A 9453-nucleotide genomic window follows, 5' to 3' on the forward strand; every position below is an offset into this window, starting at 1 on the left:
GGGCACGCCTAATTGCTCATAATCTTTTGACCATCCGTTGAAAATTTATTTTTGATCCTTTAGCGTGACCACCCGACGTGGGCACGCTTAACTGCTACAAAGTCTTCTGACTGCAGACGAAAATTTTTTTCCCTCAAACGTGACCACCTGGCGTGGGCACGTTTAACTGCCACTTTCCTGCCACCAAGCAACAAATCACTAAATGCAACTAACACTTAACAAAAACTCCAAAAACATAAGAAAATTAAAACAAAAGCCTTGGGTTGCCTCCCAAGCAGCGCCTTTCTTTAATGTCTTTGGCTAGACATTGTCCTGTTTATTCATGGAGGATAAAATCGCGTAACTCGCTTCAGTGCTTCATCTTCTATGTAATCCTGATAGCCCTCGCAAATAGAGTAATTCTTGAGCACACGAGCTACGGTCTTCCATGGACTAGTAGATGGCACCAAACAACCAAGTAATGACCTTAAATCTTCATTCACTCCTCCATCACAAGCACTTACTGGTTTGAGATATTTTGCCATAATGACTCTTAACTTATTCTTGGCATGAAACTCAAAATTTTCTGGTATAATAAAATCAATCTTACTAACAGGAATTAAAGAATAAGAGTCAGGAAAATATTGATCAAGGAATGGAGGAGATGTCACCGCATTTGGAGATTGTTCACTGGATTCATTCACTTCAGTGATTTGATGTTGGGGTCTCAATTCTTGTGCTTCAACTTTCTTTTCAACTGCATCTTTAGATTCTTCTTCTTGAGACTCTTGCAGTACCATGTCATTTGTCAGAATAATTGCACTCTCATCTTCCTCATGGTCGATAATAGTCGGTGAGGGCAATTCTTCATAAACTGGAGAAATCAATTTGCTCATTTTAGATGCCCATTCAAGCCTTCCTTCTTTCATCTCTTCACTCATCCTTTGTGTCTCCTGTTGAAGTTGATGTACCTCCTGTTGAATTTGATATGTGTTAGTAGCTATTAATTCAACTATTTTTTCAAGAGACAAACCTGACATGGATGACGGTTCTTGAGACTCTAGCTGTTGAAAATCTATTGGCCTTTGTTGATAATTAAAATTGGAATCATCCCACCATCCTTGCTCATACCCGTTTGAATAAGGGTCATACCACGTTTGAGATCGGGGTGAAAAATCTCCAAATTTTTTGTTGAGATAGTCACTCAGGTAGTCTTGATATTCGGGGCACATACCGGTTGAATGATCCCTGGCATAACAAATTTCACAGGTTGCAGCAGCCATTCTTTCTCTAATAGAATTTAGTGCCTCTGAATATGCAAACTTAGAAAAAAAAAAAAAAACAAGTCTCATTGCCTTACTTAGATACTAAATCGAACAATGACCTAACCGTCATGTATTAAAAATAGGAAGATTATGTGGATAAAAACGACAATTACAGGGGTGATCATAGGGATTAAATAGATATTATAATTCCATCACATATACTTTTGAAGCTCTTCTAGTTCAATCAAAGTAACCAATGGTACATTCCCTCGATTTGCTACTTTACATAAACAATAGGAAAGTTATATAGTTATTTTGAAACCTTAAAAGGATCATCCGGCATTGTACAAAATCACATGTGGAGTTATATGTAATTTACCCTTAAATTTATCATACTCCAGTAGATGTTTACAACCACCCTCAAATGCATAGTAGAGGAGATTTTGATCTTTAACAATAACATTGGAACAAATTGTTAGAATTATTTTCAGATTTGGGTTTCCACTTATTATGTTTGTTTTGTTAAAATGGGTTAAATGAAAACCAATAAAACTCTCTAATAGTATGATCCACTATATATGGGGCCTAGTTATATCTTAGTCATCTATTTGGAGTGATATGTAAAGTATAGAGCTTGTAATTCATATTAGGATTATTTAAATGAGAGGTCCTACTGCAGTTATAAAAGGTTAGGTCTCTCTCAACAACAACATCATTTTGTTAGACTAGTTTACCCTATTATATAGAACTTGGAGAGAGCGGAAGTCACCTATGTTAAACACACGTATCACAATGTATCAACCAAGTTTCTTGTGCATCTCTCAATCTCTAGTTTAATCTTTGATCAAATATCTAATATTGAGATATTGGAAAATCCTACACAAATCTCCGAGCAATTTGGACAAACAAAATAACTTTTAAAGGAGTTTTGAAATTGGATTCCCAGGAGATTCTGAGTTCAAAATTTTCTTATCTCTCTTTACTTCTTAACTAGTGTGAATACCCGTACTACGCACGATGCTGACATTATTAAAAAATAAACATAAAAGGGTGAATTAAAAAAGGTTAAAAAATTGTACCAACACAATTAAAATATAATATCTGTCTAACAATAGTTTGAAATATGATAGAATGTGTATATTATTCAAAAATTACCATTTTTTGGAAGATAGATCATGAAAAAATAATATAAATTTATATTAGAAAATGAATGATATATGAATAAAAATGAATGTAATTAAATGTTGTTAAAATAAAATATTTACAAATATTATGCATTCGATTTGATAATCTTGCATGAAGGTGCGAACACTCTTCACACCAATCAACTTTTAGTACGAAAGCCAAAATTGGTGATTTAACTACAAATGAAAATGCACGATCTTTGCATGAATTGATTCGTTGGTTGAACAACCTATCACCGTTGTCCTGAGAATTAAGTACGTGTGAAATTCAAAATTAGTGTATTTTTTTTACATAGTTTATAAATAGCATTATAAAAAATAAATAGCATTATAAAAAATAAACATATATCAAGAAATTCTATCTTCCTTTGTAATTCTCTGAGATAAAAAGCATTACAATCAAATATGAATCGTGCATGTTTATCCTGTAGATTAAGATTCATGTTACCACTAGAATCTTTGATTTGTATGTTAACATTGTACCTGTTTGACAAATAAAATGTTATATACAATACAGAAAATTTTGTTAAAATTAAAGGTACATGAAATTAATTACCTAACAATAGTGTCGATCACGTCATTACAATGCATACACAAATTTGATTGGGTTTGTTTAATTACGTGTGGGATTGTTTAATTACAACCCACTGTTGTGAGGGAGTGGGTAAGGATATACTTTAAATGAACATGTACCCAAAAAAAAAAAAAAAAACAGTGTGATAGCTTGTCTGGGAGAATGGGTTGTGTCTGATCTAAAAAATTATGTGAGGGAGTGGGTAAGGATATATTTTAAATGAACATGTACTTAAAAAAAAACTGTTCTTTTTTTTTTTTTTTGTTGAGAGTAGAAAAGGAAGTTAAAAAATAAATAAATGAAGTGTTTGATTCATATTCTGATGAAAAACACACTTGGATTGAAGTTTTTCGTAGAAAAATTTTTATATTTTCTGTGATCATATTTTTTAATTATTTTTTATCTCATATATATCAAATTATTACAGTAATTTTCTACAAAAAAAAAATCTCTAGAAATTAGCAATTCAAACAAGGAATTTCATTTGGAAGAAGACAATCTTAATTAGTTGGGAAACATGGTGGATAAAATTCTAGAAATAAAGTCTTCTATTTTACTCATACAACCATTGAAACAAACTAAATATGAACCACAAAAGTATCATGACTTAATCATGTAAGGACCAAACAACAGTCAGTACAAGGGCTGCAATTTCTGGGAAAGCTTTTTAAGTAGACTCCATACAACCACATTTTTACTAGACATACTCTTTGTTATGACTTTTTGTTATCGAATATTGATAAACAACAGGCGTGGAGATTTTGAGATTTTCTTGGGACAAAGTAGGAGAATTGGATAGAGGAAGTAGAGACAAAGTAGGTAACTAAGGAGTAAGACCACAAAATCTGATAGATTTTGTTTGGATATGTTAGTTTTCTCTCCAAACAATTTTTTACTTGCATCATACATATGCTTTCTTCAGTTACCTTTTCTAAAATCTTTTCAACGATTTTTTTAATCTCACATTCTTCACATAATAAAAAAATACTACAATAATACTTCAAAAAAATTCAAAAATCTCCTATATTTGCTATTTATATTTCGGACGCACAATTCTTATTCCTCTTCCAAAAAGACTTTCTTTATGTTTTACCATGTAGCCCAAGAAAAACTGAAGAGTACTCTCATAACTACACACTAATGATTCGCAATTTTTTAAATTTATTGTAAGGATAAATTACTTTTTATTCCCCTGTGATTTGGTGATTTATCACATAATTCTCCTATCATTTTAAAAACGTAGATATAACTCCCCCCTCCCCCCCCCCCATATTTGGGTCAATTTGTCACCATTAATTTTTTTCGTTCAAACTAATTGGCAATAGTAAAAAATCAAAATCAAACTAATAACTTTAGGAGAGGAGAACTTCATATAGCTGAATCAAGTGGTGGGGGGTACCAGCTAAAAATAAAAAATAGATAATGTGATAGACGGGCAACGAAATTTGGATCCTAATGTGTGTGGGAAAACTCTTGCAGGCCCATGATAGGAACTACACCCATGGCCCAACTGACGGAAATGAATCTTAATCATGGCCCATGATAGGAGCTACACACTAATAGTATTATTGATTTTAATCATGATTCTCTATCTTAATAAATACTAGTAAAAAATGAATTTTTGTGCCACTATGACAGGAGAGTCACGACTGCTTGCCCAGGATAAGGGGCATGACCGTCCCTGAACAGTTCATAACCAGGATTTGGCCACAAAAAATTATACGATCCAAATCACTTCTTGTTTATCAATTTTCATAACGTGTGTGGAGCCCACAAAATTTTGTTTTAAAGTTACACGTTGTGCATACAAAGTTATGATGCGTACAAACAAAGTTACGCGGTGTGCAAAATGCACAAATGCAATCGTTCCTGCCCGTGGTCCACTTGCCAAAGAGGAGTCATTGTACGGGGATTTGGCTCATCTCTAGTGGATTTTCTTTCCATTTTCTATAATATATATTTGGATATATGACATGTATTTACATTTATTAAGAAGGGACGTGATCATTTTAAATTTAACTAATCCTAACTCTTATTAATAAATAAAGACGTGTGTCATGCATCTGGATGTACATTGCGAGAATGGAGAGAGAATTCATTGGAGATAAACCAAGTTCATTAAATGGAACCTAACTGCAATCATCCCAAACAATTATGTCCAATTTTAACAATGGGCCTGCAAAAAACCTATACTTAGCTCTTATGGGGATCGATTTTTGGGACAAACTGTATTTGCACTTCCAAATTTGTATTGTATTTTCACTTTGTATCTTAAACTTTAATTTTAAACATTTTACATTTAACCTTTCAATTTTAAATACTTTACATTCTAAACTCTCAAATTTATCCCATTTAAATCTAATCAATGACATTATTAGCAAAATGAATAAGATAAAAAAAATGATGCAAATTGATGACATTGTATCGTTTTATTGTAGTTGTGTTTCCTTAGCTCTTTTTGACCACATCAACATAGTATCATTGAATTATATGGTTCTAATCACTAATACTTTTAGCAAAATTAACAAAATAAGAGATGGAACAAATTAATGACATCATGTCATTTTTGTTGTAACTATAATCCCTTAGCTTATTTTGGCCACTTTCAACATAATGTCATTAATTTATAGGGTCTTCTATTTCATTAATTTTAGTAATGTTGTTATTGATTGAATTTAAATGAGATAAACATAAAAGTTTATGGTACAAAATATCCAAATTAAGAGTTTAGAGTACAAGGTGTCCAAAATTAAAGTTGAGGATGCAATAAAGTGGAGTTAATGATTTTTACGGTAATATCACCTCCAATTGAACTAGAGTTTAGTTGAGGAGCAATAAAAATTTGCAACAAAAATAAGAGATGGAGACTAAGTAGAATCTAAATACTCAAATATAATTTGGGATATGCTTGAGAAAGCGAGACGGGATCCCAAATTGTTAATCTTAGTAGTTAACACTCAAGTTGGTATAAGAGCGATTGGCTTAGTGGCATTGAGTCGGGACTACGTAAGGAGGTGTGGGTATTAAGTGTTGCATAAGTCTAAAGTCATGTTTGATAACTCAATTCAGCACTTGAATTTAATGGATTCAGATTTTAATATGTTCAGTTGCGTTTGATAATCAAAATACAACATTTGGAATTAGTTAAGTGGTACTAAATTTCCTAAATAAAACTTGATTCCAAAAATAAGTGATAGGCTATTCTTTTTTCTTTTTTTGACAGCAACAATAACATTCTCATAATCTAATCTATTTTATTCGCTAGCAGGTATAGAGACTTGGTTAGACTAAAGTAGTGTTCTAGCACCTCCTTTAAAATTTTTTTAATTGCAAGTGGAGTTTTCCCTCTCCGAACTATAGTCCAAAGAGGATCTTAGTACCTTTTTGGTGGCCACTGAACCAAAGTTTAATGTGATATACACTCAAATATATCAAATTTAGTACTTAACTATTCAATAATTTAATGAATTTAAATTTCAAATTTCAAATTTCAGTTTTATGAGACGCAGCTTAACTACTACATCAGTAAGGAGCCATTTCTATAAGCCTTATAAGCTATCTCTAGAGTCTTCTACAACAGATTTAGCCCAGATGTTACCACTAAGTGCACGCAGCAATTGCAACATAGGCCAAGATCCGTGTTTTTCCTGCCCAAAATTCTTTTGTTTCGGCACATGTTTTTACTCTTTCCTAGCTCAATATCACGTGGCTGCATGCTTATTTCTTAGACTCCAAATTCCATTTTCGTACATATATTTTTAATTTACATATATTATATTTATATGTATGCCCTCATGATCAAGGCATTCAATTTTCCATTGTATTCTTTTTATTTTTTATTTTTTTGTATACCTATTCAATCGGTCAAACCTGTCCTCTTCGTAACTGATCAATAGCATTGGTGTCGGGTTCTAAACTTGTAAAATACTAGTGATACTGTAGTAGTTAGTTCCCAATCCCATTGGCGTCGCGTTTTAATTGTAGAACACTAGTGGTATTGAGGGTATTATTATTAGTGACTAAATTAATACAATATAATCTCCATGTCAATAGCAAAATTTGAGCACACGTCCCTCTGTGAGAAAGTAATTCGGGAGTGAAGGTACTGGTGGTCTGTTTCTAGTATCCTAGCAGAGTTTAAAGACTGAATTGGAGTCTTTGCTGCTCGTTTGCTTTATAAATAATTGCTTACTCCTTTTAATTTATCTATGCATCTTTATCTACCAAAAAAGATGCTAAAAATTTGATAGGGTACCTTTGGTTACAGCTTGTAGGATGATCTTACCTTTTTTTTTTCTTTTTTTTTTTGGGTAAGTAAGAGTCGAGGTCCCTTTACAATTGGGGAATATGACATAATGGATAATTGATACAACCAATTAATAGAGATAGAGAAGAGACTAAACAAGGATCAACTTAATTATAGGGAGATAATCAGTTGAACTCCCAAGCCGCAGAAGCTTTGTGCAGAATATTCAGTGCTTTAGAGCCCAGCTGACAAAGTGATCCTCAGGAAGGAAATGGCAGATTGGAACACTTCCAGGCTTCACCTTTAGCAGCTGAAAAGCTACATGTTTTGGGGTCCATGCTGATGTATCCTCGTGACAAACTACCACAGCCTTGACTTTTGCCCCATCATCAGCTCCAACTAAATTAACCCTATATGCATCGGTACGCCGCAGGGTGTGACAGTAAAAAACTGCGTAGACATAGTCTTGCTTGTGGCAAGCAACGATTGCTTTATCATCGTCGTTCAACTTGAAAACATTCACAATAACATATTTTAAGATTTTCGGATCTGTTTTCTGGGCTTCGGTTGAAATTGCTCCGACATTTTTCCCCAGCTTGGAAGTTGTGAAATCGACCATCGACTCGAGAGATGTCGCGCAGTACTTGTCTTCCACTTCGATCCCAGGCTCCTCACAGTCTGCTATCAGTTCCTTCATAGCTTCGGCTTGTACTGAATTTGGGTTCACTGAGAATTTGTTCAAAATTTCGGGAACAGATTTGGACGAGAAGGGAATGGAATCAGCCACCTGGCGGGGTAGGAAGGCCGTAGTATTGTCCAGTAAATTAACAAACTGCAGATTCATGATTGAGCCGCCATGGAGGTCCCTTTTCAAGAAGAAAACTGTTACGTTTTGGTGATTACGGAGTTGGGCTTCGGTAGGATTTTTACCATCTCTGACCACCCCATGGCCATATGTAAAATATCTTCTACCAAAACGGATTGGGATGGCCATATCGGGACTTGCGCTGAGACCGCCAACTCCTGGAGGCTTTCCTGCAGTCAATGGAGGGGCAACAAAGAAAATTATCAAATATTTTGATGGAGCGAATTTTAACACTATTAAACTAATAATATATAACATCAAATATTTCATATATTTACGAGATTTAAATTTATATAAAAGATATATAAGTAGCCAATTTTCTAAAGGAGGAAAAATCCAAACTTTTTAAAACTGGGAGGCCATGGAGCATTGGCTTTTTTGTTCTTTTCAGTTAGTATCTACCCGAGCAATAGAAGAAGCAGAACAAGTAGGAAAAATAGGGAAGCGGCACTTCTGAGACTAACCGTTCTGTATGATATCTCTGACCGCTTTCGGCATTGGAGTGTTTGGAAGCTTGGATTTCCAATAAACTTCAAGATCTGCATGCTTTGCTGCAACGCCTAGCTGATTATCACGACACCCAGAAAGAGTTTTATCAGTAAGTTCCTACGCTTCCCAAGTACAAGCAAATTATGACGAATTTAAAATAGCTTAGGTTCTCGAATAATTCACTCACAGAAACAGATATCAGAAAACAGAGGAGCTTGAGCAAGTCCATCAAATAATAGCAGCCACGGTAGAACGCCAGTACGCAAGACCCAGCGATGACGGTACTAGAACCCAAAATTTTTGAGGTGAGGTGAGGTGAGGTGAGATAGTAGTAGCACAAGAACCATATAGTACTAGCATTATTTATAGTGGATCGAAGAGCTGCAGTCGAGTGCTAATTATTTGATCAATTATTCGAGAGTTGAGTGCTTGACAGTGACCACAGAATAGTGGCTGCTCTTCAAGTGGCTTAAGGCTGCTTAACCACGGGATGGCGGCCACCAGACTCAAGGCTGGTGGCTCGAGCGATTAATGGCTGTACTTGTCAGGTCTGCGCCATTCAACATCAAGTGTTTATATTTTATAATTATTATGTCCTTGAAACAAACGAAATACCAAATCAAAAAAAGGAAAAAAACAAAACAAAACAACGGAGCACTGACATAGTTACTATACACCTGCACCGTAACTACCATTAAGATTCTTCATAGACGTATCATTGGGAAAGAGGCCACTCGTTTATACAAGTGTACATAATTATCACCTAAATTTGCAGTGAGAAAGCTGGCATCTTATTTGGCATATTTTTCTTTTAAACGCTCTTTTATTTTGTGTGGTAAGCAAGTACTTTA

At 34.3% G+C, this 9453-nt stretch overlaps 1 protein-coding gene across 1 annotated transcript; it reads right to left on the reverse strand.

Annotated features, from left to right (window-relative positions):
- Positions 1-7329: 7329 nt before the first annotated feature.
- LOC113706363 (BURP domain-containing protein 3-like) lies at positions 7330-8949 on the reverse strand. Its single transcript, XM_027228255.2, has 3 exons — positions 8790-8949; positions 8578-8677; positions 7330-8283 (listed from the first exon to the last, which is right to left on the reverse strand). Exons 1-3 carry the CDS (start codon positions 8829-8831, stop codon positions 7475-7477), a joined length of 951 nt encoding a protein of 316 aa, XP_027084056.1. The 5' UTR covers positions 8832-8949; the 3' UTR covers positions 7330-7474.
- Between the last annotated feature and the right edge of the window lie 504 nt (positions 8950-9453).

This window comes from Coffea arabica, chromosome 8c, assembly GCF_036785885.1.
Source record: "Coffea arabica cultivar ET-39 chromosome 8c, Coffea Arabica ET-39 HiFi, whole genome shotgun sequence".
NCBI lineage: Eukaryota > Viridiplantae > Streptophyta > Magnoliopsida > Gentianales > Rubiaceae > Coffea > Coffea arabica.

Excerpts from the sequence above, each read along its gene's own strand:
- LOC113706363 (XM_027228255.2), bottom strand. The coding sequence starts at position 8,831 with ATGGACTTGCTCAAGCTCCTCTGTTTTCTGATATCTGTTTCT. Across the intron at positions 8,678-8,789 it reads GTTTTCTGATATCTGTTTCT|CTAGGCGTTGCAGCAAAGCA; the intron begins GTGAGTGAATTA and ends CGTGATAATCAG. Across the intron at positions 8,284-8,577 it reads CAGAGATATCATACAGAACG|GAAAGCCTCCAGGAGTTGGC; the intron begins GTTAGTCTCAGA and ends CATTGACTGCAG.